This window comes from Lingula anatina, chromosome 2 (genome assembly GCF_051362555.1).
Source record: "Lingula anatina isolate TDL-2025a chromosome 2, LinAna3.0, whole genome shotgun sequence".
Classification (NCBI taxonomy): Eukaryota; Metazoa; Brachiopoda; class Lingulata; order Lingulida; family Lingulidae; genus Lingula; species Lingula anatina.
In genome coordinates, this window is record NC_141768.1 from 48,697,811 (window position 1) to 48,722,220 (window position 24,410).

At 37.2% G+C, this 24,410-nt stretch overlaps 2 protein-coding genes across 4 annotated transcripts; one reads left to right on the top strand and one right to left on the bottom strand.

Annotated features, from left to right (window-relative positions):
* The first annotated feature begins 331 nt into the window (after nucleotides 1-331).
* LOC106159722 (atrial natriuretic peptide-converting enzyme) lies at nucleotides 332-14,489 on the top strand. Of its 3 annotated transcripts, XM_013536106.2 has the most exons (20): nucleotides 344-568; nucleotides 940-1,044; nucleotides 4,535-4,814; nucleotides 5,062-5,157; nucleotides 5,404-5,534; nucleotides 5,965-6,032; nucleotides 6,366-6,517; nucleotides 7,004-7,273; nucleotides 7,603-7,707; nucleotides 8,132-8,368; nucleotides 8,579-8,713; nucleotides 9,757-9,867; nucleotides 10,012-10,125; nucleotides 10,347-10,476; nucleotides 10,823-10,933; nucleotides 11,143-11,192; nucleotides 11,927-12,107; nucleotides 12,753-13,015; nucleotides 13,411-13,583; nucleotides 13,986-14,489. In XM_013536106.2, the coding sequence occupies exons 2-20, from the start codon at nucleotides 1,015-1,017 to the stop codon at nucleotides 14,175-14,177; spliced, it is 2,829 nt and encodes a 942-aa protein (XP_013391560.2). In that variant the 5' UTR covers nucleotides 344-568; nucleotides 940-1,014; the 3' UTR covers nucleotides 14,178-14,489. The 3 variants fall into 3 exon arrangements, with proteins under 3 accessions (XP_086859958.1, XP_013391560.2, XP_086859957.1); XM_087003832.1 differs by lacking the exon at nucleotides 10,012-10,125 and having other exon boundaries at nucleotides 332-568; XM_087003831.1 differs by lacking the exons at nucleotides 344-568; nucleotides 940-1,044 and adding an exon at nucleotides 1,245-1,626.
* Nucleotides 14,490-15,113: 624 nt separating this feature from the next.
* LOC106159723 (uncharacterized) lies at nucleotides 15,114-24,371 on the bottom strand. Its single transcript, XM_013536108.2, has 3 exons — nucleotides 24,248-24,371; nucleotides 16,275-16,349; nucleotides 15,114-15,794 (listed from the first exon to the last, which is right to left on the bottom strand). Exons 1-3 carry the CDS (start codon nucleotides 24,348-24,350, stop codon nucleotides 15,691-15,693), a joined length of 282 nt encoding a protein of 93 aa, XP_013391562.2. The 5' UTR covers nucleotides 24,351-24,371; the 3' UTR covers nucleotides 15,114-15,690.
* Nucleotides 24,372-24,410: the final 39 nt, after the last annotated feature.

Consider the following 24,410-nt stretch of genomic DNA (forward strand, 5'->3'; position numbering starts at 1 on the left):
TATTTTAAATAAAATTAGTTAATTACTTTGTTTTTCGTAAATACTATTTTTGGAATGCTGTAAAACTGTGGAGATGCTGAACAAGTTTGGTGAAATTCTTCAAAAATAAGTGCTTGAATTTCGGATGAAGGGTTTCCCTTTTCAGTCACACATCCGCTTGCTGTTCGATATCCTGTGGAAAGTACATTTTGTAGATTTGTTTTGAGTGTTATAAGCAAGCTCAAGTATCTTTTTCATGCTGTATCTCATGACATGAGATTATCGTTTAGGTGATAACCTTAAAGTTAAAGGGGTAACGTCCAACCTCTATCCATTCATATTTTGCTTCTAATGCAAACTTTAATGGCGTCTGTCTTGCAGTATTATCTATTTGTTCGAGATCTCGGCTACTAATCCAGTATTTTGGCATCATCAAGATCACTCGTGCCATGCACAGCGTTCTGTTAATCTAGTAAAGTTATTAGTGGGTCAGAGATGACAGACGAGCAGATGATGCCAGTCCTGTTTTATATATGAAGAACTGATTGTCATCTCGTAACTCTTGTCTTCCTTTTCCTGATTTGTACATGTAAGTTTAGGCCGAGTGCCGTTTGTTTTCTCTCTCTCTCTCATTCTCTCTCTCTCTCTCTCTCTCTCTCTCTCCAACCGTCTCTCTCTCTCTCTCTCTCTCTCTCTCTCTCTCTCAATCTGCTCATGAACTAAGATACGCATACGTATATATGTATACTCACTCTTTAAACCACACTTGAACTTGCTCATTCTCTTAACGTTTATACAAGCAATGATAAGATTTGCACAATATTTAGCAAGACGTAGGTGCGAAAATTTGCACTGTCCAATCAGCAGAATCTAAATCAAAAGCTTGTCAATTTCTTATCTCTCAAAATTCGTTCAAACTACAGCAATATATTGCTGGATTAATCTTTGGCTCGCCTCCAGTTTCCCGTGATTCTCTGCGCACGGCAAAACACAGAAGCAGGACTCTTGCTGTCTCTTTATTTACTGAGAAACGGAATGGAACGCAGCAGAAAAGAAACTGAAAAGGTAGGTTGATAGTATCTAAAAATCACGAGACTTTACTTTCTTTTTTTCTTATTGCGATTATGTCTTGTAGTTATACTATTTAATATGTTTGATAGATATTGGTAGTTACGGACTACCGGTAACGAAACAAGTCGCATTTTTTCCGTGTCAGCATGAGAAAAAAATATCTATGTAAGCACATGTATTGATAGGGCCTAGCTGATAGCGACACAACTGATAGCGATAGAAAGTTTGATGGTTTTAAACGGGATTATTAGATCAGTCAGTCTTTATGAAATTACTCAACTGCCAAAGAGGATGAAGACAATATTAGCACATACCTGTGAAGTGGTGAAGGATAGCTGGCAGTGAATTTATAACTAGTCTGTTACAATTTCAAAACAAAAGAGTGCAAAAACTGAACGCTTAATAACAGATGACAAATGGCAAGTCGTCCAGGATCCGTGTGTTATTTATTTCCTGTAAGGATCCTTTCATGACAGAAAACACGCCATTAGAATTATTTTTGCAAGGAGGATCCCGCATATCAATGTCTCGGGTCATTTTGCTATAAAATAAGTCGTTTTTAAAAGTCAAGGGAAGGTAAAGTTTTTTAAAATTATTGAATCACATTAAAATGTGTTAGTAATGGTTTTAATTTGCTTTTTAATTTGCAAAGTGATGACAAGATTAAGGTTATTGTCACTGTTATTTAAACCACAGCGGCTTTCTTTCTCAATATTGTCGAGTCTGAAATCAAAAGCAGAAGGTTCTATTTGCCTCTATGAAAATGTGTATTTGTTATAAGCATTTTCGCATAATATGCAAATGGAAAGGAAACCCTGATTGAAAAAGCTCGTTACACAAATTATCGTTTTTATGTCTGAATAATTCCGGACTTGGTTCAAATTTAGTTGTCAGAAACGCACAGTGCGTTGAAGACAGAACTAGTAATTTTATCATTTTAAAAAAGCATTTACTCAAGCCAAGTGCTTCCGAAAGAAACCCCCTAAAAGTTACTTAGCAAGTGCTCAACCATTTGAAATGTAAGCCGTGGAAGACATAAATGTAAGCAAACAGTAGCTCAAGTATTTAGACGTTATCATATGATGTGTGAAAAGTAACGGAACGCTGAAGCAAAGCATGTTTGTTTATACACGTGCATTGCCAAAACTTGCTAGCTTGGAACATGTGGCAATTTTCCAAAAAAAAAAAAAAATCAAATTCCAGACAAATTCTTATGTAAGATATTCATAAAATGTGCTAAATGATATATATTCTAACCAGAAAAAAAAATAAATCAAATTAGTCGATGGCAATATGTTAGGGAATAAGTAGTTTAATACTTGTTTTTTGGAGAATTGCAATCACCCCTTTGGGTTCATATGTTTCGAAAAATATACAGTATTGAATGAGACTTCTTTTTCAATACTTTGCCAATACTTTGTCCGTCAGTTTGTCTGGGGTGTGTAATTGTCTGTGTCTGTCAGTATGTTTGTCGTTAAGCCTCTCGGACCTCTCTCTATTTCTCTCTCACACACACGTGCGCGCGCGCTCGCTCCCACGTTCTACTGGTGATACTGACGTAAGTAAGGCAGAGATGAAGAGACTGCTTTGATCTGTCTGCAGAGTTATCTGAGAAAGACCAGCCCACCCTGCAACATAGCCACGCCATCGTCCGCTCGCCCAGCAATGATGACATCCACTAATCAATAATGTAGTATCTTGTGATTAGAGTTTATTAAGTATGTAATCCGCTTCCGACGACTACCACAATGTGAAGATACATGAAGTCATCCGTTGTCATAATTACAATATGACAACATATTATAAGCCTATTTCGGAATCTTTGAGAGAGACTTAGGGAATTTATTTGATTCAGTATTCAGTATTCTAAGTGTAAAATTATATATATAAAAGTATCCCTACAAGTTACAGTCAATGTGAATGATTTTGATTGGTTACGTGCTCAGTTAATTAAGGTAATGGTTTGGGGGGCACGGGACGTGTTTCCGAATTTTCCTTCTCTGTAGGCCTATTTTGTAGCAACAACAGAAATACATAGCTGGGTACATATATAATCCAAAAAATAAAATTTTTATTCTTTGCAAGTATCTAGGCAATGTGAAGGAACTAACAGGACCGAGTACACACATCATTCCCAGTCCAAATGGCACGCCTCTTTTACTTGTTCGTTGTTAAGTATTCGTTAGTATGGATGTTTTATCATCAAACCAGAAATATTACAGATTATAATGATAATTTAAGAATTCTCTTTCGTAATCTTAATAAGATGAGCCCATCCTCCACCCTGATAGCTGTCATTCGGTAGTCCACAAATACCAGTGTCGTCTGCTTGTTTCTCGGCGGAATGGTTCATATCTTTAGGCTGATACAGCTTCTGTTGTCCCTCCCCACTCTCAACAACCATTGACAGGTACTTGACAGAGCGGCCTATGGAAGTCGCTTACATGCCCCTCTTGATGAAGATGATATGTTTGTCTTTCACAAAGACCGCCATTGATTTGGGGCACAAAGTACACAGTTCTAACACGTGCTTATCTCGCTTAACTCGTGTAGAAATGTCCATCTTCTTGTCAGTCTTCACAGCTATGTACCGACGTTAATAAAAAGAAATAACGATTGGAAAACTTCTCCGAAAAATAGTGTATCAATGAGTCATGAAGAACAACGTACGGTGTGTCATTGATGCACGTGGTTTCTTAAAAACTTATTTCAATAATATATACTTCTTTGTTAAAGCATTGAATAATTGTTTAGCAAACGAAATTACCGATGTCTGTGAAAAAGGTATTCCAAAATTGCAATAGAACACTGCCTTATTAGCTGTGTTTCATTAGATTGTAGGGGAGAACACTTGTGAGGGAGAGTACATGTATCCAAAGTTCATTTCGTGATTTAATTCTCTTTCCTAACATTTGCTCTCACACTTCAAAAGGTGATAAACTTGATAATGTTGATTATATTCCAGGATGATTTGCCATAGCCTGGCCTTTATAACCCCATCTTTGCTTGTATTCTTGTGGCATTCAAACGTTGTCATTTCTCCTGGTAAACTGACTGCACATGGCGCATCTTACCTGTCCCGGCTCGGAGGGGGGGGGGGGGGGGGGGGGGGGAGAAGGGAGGTTATGGGGGTATTGTTTATTTTTCATAAATCATGATTGTCTCCACTATATCGTGCCTTGATATTATATGGACTTTAACCATTATACGCCACTAAATATTACGATTTAGAAATGTCAATAATAAAGTGAGAAGGGGTTACTTTCTGGTTTTGATACTTCTCCTTACGTTAAATGAAGGAGGCATTTCAGCGAGAGTTCCCCCAAATTTAGATCGATCCACGTAAACCTCTGGTGTGCAGTGGAATGGGTCCTTACAAACCCTCTTCTTCAGCTTTGTGTACTAAGCTGGAGACCCTAGAGTTATCAGAAGGTATTCTGAACTTGCTCTAATGAACTGCGTGCATTTGTTTATTCCTCCTCAGAACTGCTACGACAACAAAGCATACATGGCCGACCAGCAGGGTGAAACGTACTTGCCTCTTAGCAGCAGAGACTGTTTCGGGGACAGAAATCCCAGATTAAGCAAAACGATGGAGGAAAACCCACAAAATACAGGAATAATCCAAAATACTTCACACTACCCTATTTTTACAAGCAAAAGAAGCCGTAGAAAGCGAGTAGTTATCTTCATGGCAGTTTTTTGCGCTGTTTCCTTGACAGCAGCCATTATAGCTGTACTTGTGGTGTTTCTCCCCGAGCAAGGTAAGTACTGGAAGTCCCTTATGGAAGCAGTATCGAGTCAAGATTTGTACACATGCTGATATCATAATAGCAAGATGCCTGGACCTTTTAGTAAAACAATCGTTGTGAACGAACAAGATTGCGCTACGCTGAAGAGTGATCGGTGCTCCATGGCACTTTTACTTCTCAAAAAGTTCTCACAATCTGATCATCGTGCTAATATCTCTTATTTATTTAAACTCTTTTAAGCATTTAACATTATTTTCAGGCGAAACAGTTATATTTGACACAACAAGGGATGATCTCTTTACAAACGGGCAATCAACGTTTTCCACAGAGTCCGTCGTTTCTCAAGGCACCCCAGGTACAGCTAATCCTGACTCATTAAACCCCGTGCATGTCAAGGAATTAGACTACTTTCAATTCATTTCTTTAGTTATAATTCCCTGTGAAGAAGATTTGTTTCATGTCTATAAATTATTCAGCAATTTAAGTGTCCTGTTTTGGAGGCAATTTGCTGTTAATATATATGAATATATTTCCATTTGTGAATTCAAAATGATGTTTCAAAAAATCATTTGTTTCGACCCTGGATATTTTCATATTTCAGTTTCTCCACATCCACAAATATATCACTGTAGGATCAGAATAGTCGGCGGGCCATATAATAGATTTACTGCTCAACTTTTAAATACCTCTTCGCCACTATTTATAGATTTATCAAAAGCCTTCCAGGAAGAAGTAGGTATCCATCTCCACTGTGCGTGTTACGATTGGTTCGGTTCGGGTTCGGGTGAAGAAAAAAAACGCCCCTAAATATTGATAATATGTTGATTTTTTCTTGTAATTCAAATGAATTGTACATAATGTTGTCCCTGGTGTAGACAGGTTTGTGTAAACCACATTTTAAAATACCATATACATGTAGCTTATAAGCCTCCGTGTGGACATCAATACTGAGATGATAAGCCAAAATTGCAAAGCGGAATATGGTGTTTTGCTGCCATTTGGCCGCATGCGTGATGCGTTTTCAAAATTTCTGTCTTGCTGATTTATATTTTGAATTAGAATATTATATCGTGCCATACTTCATGGAAAACTATCATATTTAACAAAATCTGTCATTTCGATTTTAAACATAAATATTTGATAAAATGTTTCTGTTTTGTAGATGAACAGGATATTTCTGCAGAGCCAGTATCAAGACATCTACAATTCAACAGAAGTTCTTTCATTCAGGTGAAGATTTTCAATAAAATTATACCTCGCATTGGTTCGATTCATCTTAAAACTAGATCTTTCAGCGTTTTGGGATCTGACTCCTGATAGAATAAAGTGAACTCCTATAGATGGTATTCTAAAGTGGAAAGGTATAATCTGCAGTCGTACATGCATGTTTTACAAACGATTTTAGTTTCGATATTTTTAAAAATACGATTGATGCTTGCTTAGCATATTTAATTTTTTAACATTCAACACGAAATGGATATACCAGTAGCCTACATGTGTGTTCTGTATGTATGTATGTATGTGACCTGGAGTGCTTGTTGCAATAATTTGAACATTTCTCAGAAGTGGCAGCGTTCTAGTGAACTATGCAGTGCGCATGCTCCGGGCTGTCCCCAGCAATGACGTCAGGACCGCTACACTACATGCTATTTCCAAGAACGGAACATCAGGCAGCTTTACCTTCGACAGAGATTCGTTAACAGTATCCAAAGCAGGTGATATATTTAAGGAATATGCACCAAATAACAGGCAAATCAGACGCTCGTTCCATTCTTTGACTTTTTTTTAACCCAATAAATTCAAACGAAACGTTCTTTTTCAACGCTCGTGGATCCTTTCAGTTATTTGACTCTAGTTTTGAAATTCTGGTTTTGCCACACAATGCAAAGATATTTGTAAACATTGATATTCGTAACATTCTGAAACGTCTTATAGTTTCCATTTTACAGTTCTTACTTTAAACATCTAAATACTGTGCAAGTGGGTGGTTTTTTTTTTTTGCTTCTTCTTTTTATTATAATGCTTCAAAATGTTCCTTTTTCGACGTGTAAATTAATTTACTAATATTTCCGTGTAATTCTCTATAACCTTTTTTGGCGATAGTTTATGCACCGTGTTTATTTGATAATATTATCTATTCTCAGGTCACTTAATCGATATAAGGTGTATATTCGAAATGAAGAATATTTTTCTATTTTCAGACATGTCACTGTCCACGACACCTCGGCCTCCAGTTTGTGTATCACCGGTATTTTTACCACTGTGTTTTTACAAGCTTTATAACTCTTCAGCGTTCCCTAATGCTCTGGGTCACATGTCATTCAGAGACTTTTTAACATCTGGCTCTCGGTCAGTGACCTGGTTCTGGGACAGCGACTGCTACGCGTTCAAAAGAGAGTTTTTCTGTGCAGCGGTGGCCCCACGGTGTGCTAATGGCGGTCCAGTATTACCGTGCCGCTCTTTTTGTATAGGTGAGTACACGTGATCAAAATAAGACTAAAATGTTGGCTCAGTTCAGTCCTATTGCTTTGCTGTATAGTATTGACTATTGCCGGCAATAACATCATTGCAACTGCAACGAAAAGTGTCTCGGAATTTTCAGAGGAGCAAGAAGACTCTGCTTTTATTACCTAACGGTAGTGCTATGGCCCTTATCTTATACATGCATATATTTATTTTATTAATATTATTATTCATCAAAATTCGTTCAAATATATTTGTGGATATTATTTTTTAAATTTTCGTTCGTGTTTATTTAATAATATTTCACATCTGGCACATGTCCTCCCGTTGTCTTCAGATGCTGAAAGAAGTTGCTCTCAGTCTAGACATGCGTGGTTCTTGGACTGTTCCACTCTCCCGGAGTCTGCTGACCCGGACGTGTGCGTGCCAACTCCCATCACAGGTACTTCATATTGGGGCTTATTCCCCGTATTAGACCCTATGTTTATTAAAACTTTGGAGTAAAATGTTCCATCCAAAATTTGAAAAAAAAGCGGGTATAGAAATAAAGTGTGTTATCCCGTATGGTTCTGAGTGTCAAGTAACGTTTTTCAAGCGAAATATGTAAAACATAATATGTTTTGTAAAAGAAGGGGTCAATGCCCTGAATTTCTGATTATAACAGACGTAAAACTGCAGTCTGCTCGATCATATAAGAAGCGGACTGACAGTCGTCAGGTTTGTAGCTAGGGGCGCAGGGCTGCCAAATGCTTTAAAGACCTTTCAACTCCAAAGTACATTTCACTGCCTTAAATCACTACAGCAGTGAATATAGGCACTCCTTAAAATGCTTTTGACGCTGCTACTTCGTTTTCTTCTTGCCTCAGACGCGTGCGTTCCTATAGAGCCTGGTGTTTGCAGTGTCGATTACAACGCCACGATATTCCCCAACATCCTGGGGTTCAGATCCAGAGACGCCGCCTTGGAGTATCACAGGAAAGTCGTCTATATCCACAGGACCTTTAAGTGCTATAAATATTTGGAACTTTTCTCTTGCTATACGACCAATCCAAAATGTGTTGGAACAAACACTTTGATTCCCCCGTGTAGAAGTCTTTGTGAAGGTAAGGTTTCATTTTCATGTTAGGAATTATTTTCTGATATTTTAATAACACTTAAATGTCCCATTTACGTTGGGCTAGCGACTGCTTGAGGAACTATTCAAGAGCTACTTTCGCCAACAACAAAAGGTGTACAAGTGATATATATATATATAACTTTGTAATACCACAAGTTGATGGACTGAATGTATATATTCAAATTTTCAATTATAGCGACATTCAGACGTTGCCGTGCCTTCTTTGACTTGACTGAGACACCCTGGCTATTTATCCTGAACTGCAGCGACTTGCCAGAGTCCCTTAATACCAGCGTCTGTCTGGGAGGCAAGGAAGGACAGGAGACAAAAGGTACTTCAACCTGTTTTTAGTTCAGTAACCATGGCGAAGAGTAATGAATACAAAACGACTATTTATAAATGCAAGATTTGAAGCCCGGCGCACACTGATAGCTGACATGCTGAGCTACCGGCCCGGAGACGTCAATTGATAGCTCAGAGAGGACGCAGGGCTGGGAAACACTCGTTTCGAAGCTTATCGTTGCATGCTGAATATTGGCCATAACGTTCATAGTCCATCAGTTAAAAAAAACATTATTCCACGAAAAACAGTTTTACACATTTGTTAGAGTAATTACTGCGGCTCTAAGCAGATGCCAGCTTGGTAACACGTCTAAAAATACCCTTTTAATTCCGCATTTAAATATATAATTCTTTGAAGACGTAAGCGACTGCGTGCTCCAGGATTCCACAGTTCTATTTCAAACATCTCTATTACCTTCTCAGTCTTGAACGTCTGTTACATTCCTTCATGCAGAGACTGTTTGTAAACAGGACGCTGTATATCCTCACTGAAACCAGGTCGACTTCAGATATGTCTGTGGAAAGACATGGTTGTCCATGATAAGTCAAGCGAGAAGGGTTTCTATAATAAAACCAAGCTTTTTACGTTCATTAACGATTACAATGTTTTGACTCTGGTATGATTTCTTGCAATTGGAAATACATATAGGAAGCAAATCATTCACATCTTTGTACACAATGTAAATGAGATTGATGAACTTTGCAAGGTGGATTTGTATTGAACATAGGACATTTTTGTGACTAAGTGCTATTCCAGCTATCAAAAATGTTATAGTGATTTTTTAGTAACGTATGCATCAGGTTGTTTTAACGTTTTAAATGTTACGATAACGCGCGCGCGCGCGCGCGCGCGTGTGTGTGTGTGTGCGTTTATGAACGCTTTGATACTATCCAGTAATAATCAAAACCAACACGTTTTGTAAAATGAAATTTTCATTAACAATAAATCACCGATAACAACTAAAGAAAGCTAACAAAACACAGATTTTATCAACAAAATAACTTTCTGAGATGAAAATGTTTTTATTTCAGTGTGCCCGAATAACGAGACGCTGTGTGACGGTGACCGCTGCGTCCCCAAGTCTTGGCTCTGTGACGGCCATCAGGACTGTGAGGACGGCTCTGATGAGCAATCATGTCCGGGTGAGAAAATTGTTCTACTTTGACCAAAAGAATTATCGGCATGAAATACAATAAAAGTCCTCGGCATCCCCTGTCTCAGATTACCCAGTGACCAGTGCCGATGGTACCGATTTGCGTAAATATTCCCCTCGGCTGTATTTTCAGGGGAGTGTACCGCCGAATCTTACAGGTGTCCAGGCACGCAGCACTGCATCAGCTGGGCCAAGGTCTGCGACGGCGTTCCCGACTGTAAGCGTGGCCTAGAGGAGAATAATTGCGGTAATACTGATATGTCGTCATTGTCGTTTTTTTCCGCCTCCGTATCTTCCGTTAGATAGTACAACACAATCCTAATAAAAATGGCCTTCTTATTGTGCTGTTCTTGGTAGAACGGATTCCACCACTGTTGATGAGAGCAGATAAAAACCTAGCATTCGTTGACGTCAAATACAACAAATAGGTGCACACGTATATACAACATATATTTTCACTTTTTCTAGTGCGTTTGGAAAACAGCACAGAGGGTCACTTGGAACTGTTCGATAACTCCATGAAAACATGGCGCCAAGTCTGCGCAGACGACTGGTTGACAGAAACAGGCGAGCTGGCATGTCGTCATATGGGCTACAGGTCAGATATTCCCTTTTTATCATTGTTTGACCAATGCCTGCACATTCGTTATTTTATTTGATTCTGTCCTTTATGGCAATAACAAAACTTTGGCGATTCACTACAGGCCAGTAGCCAGGGGATTCGGAGGTTCGATAGAACCCCCCTTTGACGGGCAAAGGTCCCCTCTGGGTAAAATTTTATCTAGGGCTCATGGTGAAAGGTCCCATTTTTCCGAAGAAGACCCCTTCCCGCCCTTTTTGAAATTGTTGGCTACGGGCCTGCATTACTTAATATTTTGAATCATTGGTAATCGGTTATCTTTCAATGTGATAAAAGTTCTTGTTTCGTTTTCTCCATCGCCTAGCTCCCTAGACAGTGCTTCACATGTCGATACGACCCAAAGCAATCCACTGGTGATAGCCTATAATAAGAACGGGACATCTCCTTACTTCGTAGGTCAAATTATAATCAAAAAGTAAGTTCAATATAAATTTCTACTTGTTTTCAGCGTTATAGCAGCCACTTCTGTATTCTTTACTGTTTAACGGCAGTTTCAGCAGTAACAGTGGAGCTATTTTAAGTCTACTGAACCAGAATTGCTTTTTGGCGCTGCTGTTTATGAAATCCACATAACAATTAACAATTTTTCCAAAAGTGTGATATTCCTATTTTTACCTGTTCTAGTCTTACCTGTTTGTCTAAAAAAGCAATCGGGCTGAAGTGCTCATCGTTCGGTAAGTACCTGTTATTAGGTATTTTGGCATGTTTTGAAATAGCTAGTTGCGAAATCATCAACGGAAAGGATGTTCTTTAGATTTATTTATAAATTAATTTTGTTATGCCGCGAACGACCAATATCAATAATATCTTAGGCATAAATTCAATATATGTTGCTTACATGCAAATTGGAAAGAAAAAAATGCGTATCGTAGATATTTGTTTTTTAAAGGTGGCCAGCGTAATATTTTCTCGCGAAAAACTCATATTAACTAATTTTCCTGGGGTAAACGGTTGTGTTTCGATTAACCAACCTTCGATCCCTTTTTCCTGACACTCGCAATACCTCTAACAATCTTTGGAAATTATAAAACCTTAATCCACTCTTAAGGGTGGAGTTTTCAAAAAACCGTCATCACTTTAAGCACTGACTTCTGGGTCGCGCGCGATTTAAAAGTGTCTCATGACAGTCGACAAGTGGCGAGGTTCGACAAAAGATGATAAATCAGATCATTTTGGCGACAATAAATCATTGCAATTATCTGTTGTTTAAAATGATAAAAAATAGAACTTGCTCTTAGATAAGTTCAACTCGAAATAGTTTGAGTATTTTTAAGTAAAAAACGTGTTTAAAATCTTACGCTTTGTTTTTCTGATCTAGAATGATTAATTTAACAAAAGTATGTCCACTGTCTAGGTTCCTATGGTTTTTTATTCTAAATACTATATAGGAAGCATTTCCATATTGTAGTGTGTGGCACTCGCCCCGCCTATATACCATCCGGGAAGCGCGTGGTGGGAGGTACTTCCGTCCACGAGGGGGCGTGGCCATGGTTGGTGTCTCTTCACGCGGGCCCCGCTGAAGTTTTCTACTGCGGCGGAGTTATCATTGACGCTAGCTGGATCCTAACCGCCGGACACTGTGCACAAACGTAGGTGGAACTTTAAAGTTGTCAAGCACTAGTTAAGATTATCATTCCAATTACCGCATGGTTACAATAGCAAGACTCTTAGGTCCCATTCCCAATTATACCATCGGTCTACGTGAATCGACCCAATGCTGCGGGTACTCTCGCTGACTGCAATCAGCTTAACCGAAGGACACGCCCCCTTTTGGCATTAAAAAGAATACAGAAAAGCTGGTAATATTGTACGAGTACATTGGAAACAAGAGGAGGCGTGGCATTCAGTTAGGCTAAATGCACTTATCGAGGTGTCTCGGTGAGATGGGTCGTTCTACGTAGACCGATGTTGTTTATGGGAATGGAGTCTTGTTTAAGGAAGGGAGAAGTCTTACACGAAGGCGCAAAACTGCAAACAATATTAACATGAAAAAAATCTTCTCTTTTCGTCTTGCCATATTTTAAGGTTCCGTAAACGTTTGGTAAATTTCACATCATTTGGCAAATATTTAATTGCTTATATATCACGTTCGCCGCCATGGCATCCACATTGAAACTTATTGAGCTTGCCGATCACATATCGAAACTCTGCCATTCATAGGGCACTGGAAACTGTTTTATTCTTAACACGCCCCTGATACCCATGGAACAATAATCGAAGTTCCATTATTCCAGATATATACAGCCTGAGGACATCCGTATTCACGCCGGAATAGTTCGCCGTGGCATGTACTCCCGCCATCTCCAGGTGCGCGTTGTCCAGGAGATTGTGAGGCAGCCAAACTATAAGAAGAACCTGCTGCAGGACGACATAGCTTTGCTTCGACTGGCGAGCCCTCTTCGTTATACTGATTACGTGAGACCGGTGTGCTTACCCTCCCGCGGCCTGGGGATTGCCAACGAGACCAGGTGTATCTCTGCAGGATGGGGACGCCAAGGTGATTGTCGCGGATTAAATGTATACAATTAATTAAGAAAGATAAGTAGCTTTGCAAGCTATGTAGCCATGGAAATGTGAAAATATGGACAGTTGCAAGCTCGCATAGCATAATGCCTTTCAAAATCTCCAGTTAAAAGATGTTCAACACGTGTAAGAAATCACTGTTCTGTGGAAAGCGTTTCTTTTCCGACGTATACGGTAGAAACCCCCTGTGTCGTCTCGCGTGAATTCCGTTTGATCATTTAAACACATAGTGTTTAGTGCATGTAATACCACATTATGGTTTGTTAGATAGTTCTCGGGCATTTGTTAGTGAAATATAATGCATATCTATTTATTATTGGATATATAATCGTGTAACATCTCTATACATATAATTTTATTGAACACCAGCTAATGGTAATGGTGGGTTTGAACGAGTGGCACGCCAGGTTAACTTGCCGGTCTTGCCCCTGGACACGTGTAAAACAGCGGCCTCGGACCAAGGTGTGCGTCGGATCAGTCTGCCTGTCTTGGATGACAAGATCATCTGTGCAGGGGGAGAAGCTGGTCAAGACACTTGCTCGGTGAGAACTGTGTGCGCGTGTGTGTATGCGCTCCTTGCTTTTTTATGTTTGTGGAAATGTAATTACAGTATGTTACACAATATTGAAAAAGTGTAGAAAATTTTAAGGTGGCAATAGCCCTAGATTATGGCACACACCAATGCTTTTTAAAAGAAAAGAAAAACATCGCCAAAATACACGAAAAACATCAATTACTTTTGTGTTAATCATCAAATCATGATCAGTCTGGCAGATTTTCACAGGAAACCATTTAACAGAAAAAGTGCAGCTTGGCAGTTAGAGGGACTGATGTCTCGGACGGCGACACCGACGACACGGACATACACAGTGATCAGAATATACAGTGTCCGTTTTTAAAAATTAGATTTTCATCAATTACTATTTCATTTTATGCAATTTTAGGGTGACAGTGGCGGCCCTTTGATGTACACTAATCAGAAAGACGGCACGTGGACATTGGCGGGTATCGTGTCGCGAGGTCTGATTGATGAGTGCGGCAGGACGCAGGTGCCCGCCCTCTACACCAATGTCTCCACATTTGCCGACTGGATATACAATAATACAGCAACCACGTCAGAGTTATTCAATTTATAGAACATTTGTCTTCCTTAAAGACAGCTGAATCCTTCATTTTGCGCGACCGTCTTTTGCTGACTTGGATCTTGACAAAAGAATCGAAAGAAACAGATATATCAGCATATATGAACATTCCAGACTTTCTTTCCATGTGTCTGTATTTTCAGCACCGGTGGTTTTACTTACCTTCATTTTGAACAAATGAACTGCTGTTCAGTTACCAAAAGACCATCCTATTGTGTCCCAATTTATTGCCATATTTTGTACATAGATTTATCTAACGCATTAATTAACTGCTGGACCAGTGCCAAAATAAATTTATTGTACATATTATAATTTGTCAGAGAATTAAAATGTTAGCAATTTGTCCACAAGCTGATAAGTACACAGGCATTAGCGGACCTACGTTTTGGTAAAAAAAAAGGGGGGGGGGCGGACCACAGGGAATAAATCCTGAACGAAGCGAGAGAAATATAAAACTGTTAAGGACAATTTGACATAATATCTGGGATCCGGGGATGGGAAAATTACTTGTTACTCGTTTCGTTCCTTACTCTTGCTTTTTGGGAAAGAGACGGGTGCACCTCCCAAACAAAGTTTGCAGCATGTGCCTCATTTGTCAGCCGCTTTGATAGGATTGACACACTGAAAACCTTTTTCAACATTTACTTAGCTAAAAAAGTTTTTCTCCATCTTTTAACTCCCCCATGTTGCAATCGCTGAACAGGTCGGCCAGATTTCAAAACCAGCAATGTACATGAACATTGTCGGCCTACATATATTTTTTGAATGGATGAAAGTGATAAGCAACTTTCAGGAAGCATTTCCCTTTTACATTCACAATGAATCCTCATGATGACTGTGTCAAGTTTAAAAAATTAAAGACATCTATAGGTTCTGTATCTGTACAGTTAATATGACACTGTCTTAAAAAACCTCACTACGCTCTTCCTATGCAAAGTGATACAATTTATTTTCCAACTTTACGTCCATTTCTGCACTGTATGAAATAATATGTAATATTTATAAACACGTCAGTTCTTTATTTCTTTATACAGCTTTACTTATATAACGTTACAAAAGTTGGAAAAGTCTCATCAGTGACAAATACATCTTTCAGAACACTCTTACTGGGTCAAAAGAACCATAACATATTTAGGAGTATAACTACCCCATGTCCTGGACTCTGAGCAGTACATTACTATCTCTCTGAGAACAGTGATATCACAGTTAAAAGTCAGCAAATAATGCTCCATTCCACAGAGCTGTGCTAGACATCCTCATCAAACATCATGCAAACACACTTTCAGACATGAGCCTAGGTTTTAAAAAAACCCTCTGAACATTAATAATTTTATTGCAGATCTAAAAAACGCAGAAAAAGCTTATGTCTGCACTTTGGCTCACATAAAGTTAATCACACACCATGATTGCAGTCAGTAAAAATCTTGTCTTATATATGTGTCATCCCATCAATGCTGAGCTCACAATACTAAAACCATGTGGCTATCTCATTAAGGGTGACCAATGGTCACTCCAGTCCAATCAGTTGATTGACCGGCTGGTACCTCCAGTCATCCTTTGTTAGATCTTTTAGTTTCTGTCGTAACTGTTTCAGTGTCTGTTCATGTTGTTCTGAAAATAAAATATTCACTGATAGATTGATGGATAGAAAGATATTCATTGAAAATAAGATATTCAATGATAGATTGACAGATAATTTTTATTGGATTTCAAAAAAAAAAAAAAAAGATTTACAATACGTAATTCTAAATGAGAGAAAAGTCTAAGATGTTAATATATTGGCAGCTTGATTTTTTAAACAGTACAAGCACAGAAAATCACTCAAATATTAGGTTTTCCCTACCCTTTAGCAATTTCATCACACCCTACTGGTGGAGGAGAGACAAACTGATTTTAATTCAAACAGATCAATCAGTATTCAGAGAGAGCTTTGGAAAAGCAGGTAGAAGGAGAGGTAAGAGGGGCATATACATTTGTACATTTGAATCCCTTAGCCTACCTTAACTCTTAAACTGTTTTTGGTGAATGGTATGTTTGGTGCTATAGGACAATATATGAATAAACACTGACTACTGTGTGAAGTATTATTACCTTTGTGCAGAATACGAACACTGGTCTCCACGTCCTGCTCTATTTGAAGCTTGCTCATCAATGTGTCTGTAATATCTTGAAAAAATTGAAAAGCTCTAAGTTTAATATATATATTAATGTTTGGCACTTTGAGTGTATGTACTTGATCAAATCAGAACACTTTATCCTTAAATGCCCTCATTACAGTGCCATTAGGCAGAAATACATCAAGAAATTTTATTATAAATACAAAGCCAAGCCTCTTCAGACAGTGAGACTAATTAGATTATTATCACATAACAATGTTACTATTGAGGCAGTGCGCACAATAGTTTTTTCTTCAATTTTGATGCAATATTACATAATGCTTAACAGCATTATGATCATCAATTTTTAATAATAAAATAAGAGTATCATGGATATTCGGAAAATGTGACTAGCACAAGTCTTCAAGCCCATGGAAGTTCAGAGTCATACTTTGAAAATGACAAAATGTAATAAAAGATAACTGTACTGAAGTGAGATTATTTCCACTTTCAACACCTTTTTACATAAAACAAAATAATCAATTTACTGTCAAATAAGAAAATTGCTGACATAGGAAAAAAAATCAATAGAACAATTTTAAATGTCCATTTTGCTCCATTCTGAGATTCTGAACATAGTGAATGATTGAATCTGACAGACTGCAATGATATGAGTTTATTTCCATTTTTTAAAAGTATTTTTAAGATAAATTTAAAACCAAATTCACAAACCAGTGGCACTGCCACAATCTATGTTTATGGGACCTTGGGGCTGGGAGGCCATACATGTATTAACATTATACATAGGCACACTCACATAAGCAGGTCATAAATTAGACACTACATCCAATAAATTTAAAATTTTTAAATAATTTACATATTTGTCTAAAGTTTCATATTAAAATATGAGACTTTAGATTAGTATATAAATTATTTAGAATAATTTGACTATCAATTATGTCTATGAATTTCAAATAAAATTATGACTAACAAGTAAGACTGTCAGTGTCTGAGTACCCAGCAATAAAAAATTTCCCCTGACAACCGGCAGTGAACTGTTATTGAGTGGAACAATGATGAGACACTTTTTTTCACAATTTGGTCTCATTTGTATTTGGAACTGAAGATGTGAGGTTGTTGTTATATTCCCTCTCCTATGCCTCAGTGACAAGCAATTTTCCAAAAGAACCTGGGTAGGGATGAACATGGGCCCCTACACAGTGTATTATCTCACACATACCTTGTCGTTGGGATGTGGACATTGACTGTGGCAGTGCTTAAAAGGATTTATTCAGTGACCTGAGCATAGACTTTTTGAGATAACTCCAAAAGAATTTATAAAATTTTACTGTATAGCCATCTAAACCAGGAGATTTTTCTATCTATGATGAGGAAAGTGAAAACTTGTGTGCTGTGCATTACCACGGTCGTGATACTGGTCCTATACTGGGGGAAGTGTAAAATAAGCAAGGATTCAGGAAAAGGTAAGACGTCTCCGTCTCAGACACCTCTGTCTCTCAGATAATCTGTGATGGCACAAGGGTGTCGGCAGAATTTTGACAATTTGAGTACAGTTACAGACCAAGTATACAAAAAAAAAATAAATAAATAAAAATTGCTATTTTTGTTTTTCGCTGTTTTCATTTGAAGGTTTACTTGTTTATTCATGGCACCATAAGGCGGTGCAGACAGATGGTGGGGTCATAAAAATCACCTTGCAGGTGACACAAGAAGTATTCAGGCTCTAAGTGTGTGCTTGTTTTTTTTTTTAAGTTAACTTTTAAGCATTGATCCATATGTGATGATTTGTTGTCTTGCTGTCTGATGTCTTTCTTATTGTATCTGATGGATACTACGGCATCCAGGTATCACAAAAGATTGTGGCACGGCACGTTTTTTAATGCTCTCCTTTTCTCGCTTTAAAATTATAAAAAATGGCTTTATATCAATGCAACAACATCCCTGTTATAGCTAAGCTAGCAACATCTATTCGCATTCCTCTCAAACCCTTAACTTAATTTTGGAGCTTCCATCCATTGTCATGTGCTCTCATTTGTCCTAGTTAATGTCAAATGGCCATTGCTTACTGGCGAGAAGAAATAATCAAAAATCACAACATAAACATAGCTTTAAACCCTATGCCATTATTCAAACTCCAAATTCTAGTGGGTATAACAACCATTTTGAGCAACAAAAATATGTATTGATCAACAACCTCTGATAGGATCCTGGTGCATATTTTCACATGAAGCATCATACATACTCCAACTTGAAGTTTTTAAACAGAACTGAAGAGTAGACATTGTGAAATATTTTCTTATTTATAGATAGGACCGACCAAAGGACCAACCTTCCAGATGGAACATATTTTGCCAGTGTTTGGCAATTTCCAGATGACACATCTTCTGCTGCTCCTTTACCGTATGGGGTCCCAGGACGGACATGTTCTCACGACAATTGTAAACAAAAAAGACATATTATTTTCTTGAAAGTTCATAAATGCGGTTCTACCACTGTCTATTCAATCTTAGAACGGGCAGCAGCAAAATACGGGTTGGCTGTTTTAAAGCCACTGCCAGGAAGACCTAGTTTTTACCCGAGTAAAGATATGAACTACCCGCTCCTTCATGTAAGGAAGCCGAGTTTTGCAGATGCTTTATACAGTCCTAACAAAACATATGACATGATGATGCATCACATGGTTTTTGATGCTGAAGTATTAAACGCCATGATGCCCAAGGATTCATTTCGCATAGGAATTGTCCGTGAACCATTTTCTCAATTTAAGAGTGCCTTTAACTTTATGTCAATGAAAAGCAAATTTAATATAACATCCTTGAATAGTCTGCAAACATTTTTCCATAACCCGTATAAATATTGGAATATGTACACACGCCGAAGTTATAATAGCTTTATAAGAAATGGGATGATGTACGAGTTTGGCTTTCCAGATGACGACATGAAAATCAGAAGCAACAAAACCTTCATCAAACAATACATTGATTACATAGATAATCAATTTGATTTCATCGTTGTGAATGAGCTGTTTGACGAAAGTTTGGTTTTACTTGGTAGAAAGTTATGCTGGAAGGTACAGGATCTGCTGTATGTAAAGCAAAATGCTGGTAAGTACACTTCTGAATTTAAGAATGAAGACGACCCATGGATCATTCAACAACACAAAGCATGGAGTAAAGCTGACTATCACTTGTACGACTACTTTTTGACCAAATTGAAAAAGACAATTTCTTTTCAAGGTAAAGACTTTTATGATGAGCTTGCAAGTTTTAAAAATGCTCTGAAATGGGTGAAAAGATGTGGGTTTGAAAATGTGATAGATGTTTGTCAAAGAAATGGCCCTGAAACAAAAGTTTCACTGCGGTGTAAAACATGACCAGAGAAATAAACATAAATAGTTCCCTGCAATACTAGCATTAATGAATGCTGGAAAATTAACATGACTGACATGGTGCCTTTAAAAAAAAAATTAGCTTAATAAGCATTGCCTAGGAAGGTGTGTGTTCGACTAGATAAGATACATTAAAGGACTGCATTGAGATTTATTTATCTATTTTTTTCCAAAATAAATGTAATTTTGTGATTGACTTGCACTTATAAGATAAACGCCATTTTTAACATACTAGTAAATACATCCCTTGAGTAGTATTCTGTAAGAAAAAAATAATAAAATGGAACAAAAAGTGAAGTGTGAAATCAAGCATGGGGATCATATAGGGGAAAAAGGTAAAAAATGTTTGCTTGTTAACTACTCTCTTATTAGATATTTAACCTAAAATAAATGCAGTCCAGTTATGCTACATTTTACACTTGCTAGAATTATATTATTAATGATTCAGACCAATGCTTTATTAAAAACATGCCTGCTTGTAAGATTTTCCCCCTCAGACTTTATGAATTCTTTGGGGTCAACAGGATTTTTCTCCAACTAACCAACTTTTGATTTCTCCTTTCCTGAGGATTGTCACAACAGTGTTATAACTTAAAAGTATGTGTGTTTAAAATTCCGCACTTGCTATAATCACTGCCATTCTGGTTATGCGCCATTCAAAGCTGTGCCAATTAGATGTTTGGCAGTAGGCAAGGTTTATAAGGAGGTGATGAATTAGATTATTTTTGGCGACATTAATTCACTGCATTTACCTGCCACAAGTTCAGCAAGGTGTGGTTTATGTATTGTGTTTGTGAATCTTACACTTTGTCCCACATAATCTACTTCAGAGTTGTTTTTTCAAAAAAATAAAACTTGTCTTATTCAATTTATAAGATTCGCTCCTGTAATAAAGATAACGCCAGAGAGAGCTTTAGGATAAAGCTTTAGGATAAAGGATGTATATACTGTAGGGTGGCTCAAAATAACTTTAAGTTTTGAAAACAGTGCAATGAAATTTGACGTATTTGAGGAAAATGATGTTTTAAATAAATGCTGAAAAACACAAACCCTAAATATTAAGAACATTAATGCCATGCAGGCCTGTGTAACTTATGACAGTTGCCAGTGTCAGGCACTTATGAAACCTGTCAATTAGTTTTTGTGATGATAATTTAAATTGAAACCTGTCAATTAGTTTTTGTGATGATAATTTAAATTATATTAAAACGAAAACCAACGAAGTGCGCAAGTGACTCGTTTTTTATTTACATCGTCCAAGGATTGTAGTCAACGTAAGTCTCTATCCCAGTAAAAGATTATTACGGGTAGTTAATGAAAATTGAGAGCATGCCATGTATCACAAGACAAGGCCAGGTTCATTGAAGTCTTGGTGCGATATTTTGATTTATTGTTGCCAATAATCGGTCATGTGAGTGGTTATTTGGTTTGATGCGATAAGTTGTCTCTGTGCACTGATGAAAATAACTTATAACTCAATATCTGGATTCTACAACCCTATAAAACATTTGCATAGACTAAGACCCCATTTCCAGAGATTAGATCGATCTACTTTAGATCGACCTAACTCCCTGGGGGTTCACGCTAAATTGCTGTCAGCCAGGCGATACGAAAGTTAATTACCCCCTTACAGCTTGTAGTAGGCGGGACGGACATTTAAGCCGGATTATCTGACAGAAATCTAGTGAGACTCCCCGCGGAGATAGATCGATCTAAAATCTCTGGGAATACAGCTTAAGTGTGCGCAAGAGAGTGAGGCGAGACTAAGATCACATTCACAACGAGTTGAGCCAGGCTTTACAAATCCTGGAACTAAATATGGCGGATGTACATGAAAGAAAAACCGCCTAATCTTTTAATAATCTCTCCGCCTCTCACACGCCTCCCCATGTGTAGGTAGATAACAATCCGCTAGGGGCGCTACAGTCGTAACTATCCACGGGCAGTGAAGTGTAAAAGTGAAGTCGGCCTACTGACAGTTCGCCTATGGAACCCCTTTTTTTAAATCTCTCTTTCAGCGCCGCGTAAAAAAACTAATACAAGCCATTAACTAAATAAGTTGTAAATCAAAGAGTAAAAACCGGTCACGTGATTTTCCCATGTTGCAGTCTTTGACAAGTTTCGGTTCTGCTTGTTTTAAGTTTTGCCTCTACAAAATGCTAAAAAATTTCAGGTAAGTGCTGGTATCATCTTTTTGAAATTTATATCCAGCAAAGTTTATGAAATTTGCTATATTATGTAGAAAAATCATGAAATTTGAAGGTTGCGAAGTATAGTTAATTTAATGCGCAATATTACATGATGTGCACTGAGGCCATCCCTGCCATGTGCGTGTGCGGTCGCCATATTTATTATGTAAATTATGTTTTTTCTTACTATTTTTTCTTTGTAATGATATTATTAGTTATTAAAAGCATCACTATGCAAGTGTTTTGGCTCTGAAAATTAATCTATGCTATAAACTGACCTAAAATTGACACAATTAAAATAGTGAAAAGTGTTAAAATAAAAACGCTTTAGCAGGCAACTAACAATCTGCATCAATCATCTATAAAAACGTAGCATCTATTAAATGTTTAACTTTGAATTTTATCTTAACTTCTTTTTGAATTTTAGTTTGCTGTAATATTAAAACGTTTTTATTATAGGTAGGAGAAACATCCACAATATTTGCTCTTCTTTGTAATTGCACCATTTGGGGTTTTTCCATTCTCTTAACAACTTCCACTGACTCTTCTGTCAATAAAAAGGTCCATTTTTTTCAAGGTAATTAATCTTTTTAATTAGAAATCATGTTTTTAAATTATATTATTTAAAAGTTATATATATTTTTTAATTATTTTTTTTAATTTTAATTTATTATTTTTTGTTGAGGTGTTGAATGTGACTGTAATATAAAAAATACTACTGAATTGAAGTGTTCTGAAGCTTTGAATCTTATTTATTACAGGAGAAACATCCTCAAGAGTTGCTCTTCCTCCTGTCTGCACCATGCAGTTGGGGTTTTCCATTCTCTAACAACTCCCACTGACTCTGCTTGCTGTGGATACAATGGTCCACTACATGCTCATTCCAGAAGTCATTGTAGATATTGTTAGGGGTGACCTTGATATCCACTGATTTCATGTGATATGTCTAGTCTAAGTTAGGCTTCCATTTTCTTCTTTTTTTTTAATTTACTATATCTACAATATGTGAATATGTCTGTATTTCACTTTATATTCTTATGTTAGCACTAGAGAAGAAGAGACTTTCTTGTATATTTCTTGACATAAGTCAGGATAGCCGTGAAATGTAAGTGGCATCTTCCCAAACTGGTCCGTAATTTTCCAAGTTTCAAGCATTTTTTGTGTGGCTGAGTACCAGCTGGGTATTTTGTCATTTTTCTCTTGATTGTACACCTGTTTAACAATTCTGGTGTCTAGTTATTTGTCTAGTCTTTTTGCAAAATTTTGTGTTAGTTTAACAACATCACAGTATATGAAGTATCTATCTAATTTTTGCACGACTTGCACTATTTTTTTTAGATCTTTTTTACAATAATTATCCAGTTTGTTAATTCATCATTGAAAACTTTCGTTATTTGATTACAGTAAGATAATGGTATTATTTTTTAGCCTAAATTTAAGAAAGAAATGCTGTAGTTTGCTTGACATCTGATAAACTATGAAATAAATGTTGCAATATGAATTTATTCATATTATCATTATGCACCTTACAAATAATAAATGTGTAAACAGTACATTAAGTTTTGTTGTTTATAAAAACATTAACCAAACTTTTTTCAATTTATTATTTTAAATTTAACATGAATTGTCATGAAATTTTGGTGTAATTATTATGAATAATTTAGTTATTGGTTAGATTAAATAAAATTAATATAAATTTATAAAACTTGATGAACAATGAATTATAATACAATATGAAATAAATAAGAAACCTAGATGTGAAAATTACCACAGGGAAATAGCTTTGCCCTGATTAGTCACAGGCTATGTGAGCCAGACAATAGGCTGAGCACACAAAGACACACACGGTGCTCTGCTGCGCCTGAGTGATCACTGCTGGTCAGTGGGCACAGGTTTTGAGCTGAGAAGTGTGGACACTTTTGGTGGATTTTTGCAGTTAAAAAACTTCAATATCTTTGTTGCTTGTAGGAATATTTAAAAAATTCCAAATGATTTCATTCGGTTTTTGCATTACCTTTCAGATGATATAAGTATTATAATTTTCTGATATACCTACCATGTGTAGTCCCAATGGAGCCGAAATTTAATGACTGTACCCCCGCAGGGACGATGGGGAGGCGTGTGAGAGGCGGAGAGACTATTAAAAGATTAGGCGGTCTTCCTTTATGTACGTCCGCCATATTTAGTGCCAGGATTTGTAAAGCCATGGCTCAACTCGTTGTGAATGCGGTCTAAGTAACGATAATTTTAAGAGTAAGTGCAGCCGGCTAGATATAACATCAAAATAGCAGAGATACGCTACACCATATAAAAACATACGGATAATGGACACAAGTATATATTGATGATCAGTCATCTTGAGAATTATACCTGATGATTGTGCCTGGTCTACGGCAGGAGAACGAAATAATGCCTTGCGAATGTTGTCTTGTACTTCTCCTTCTGCCATCTTGATCACTGCGGGATTGAACATGACGGGAACACAAATAAAATCTATTTTTAATTATGTTATTGCACAAAAACTTTGACAATA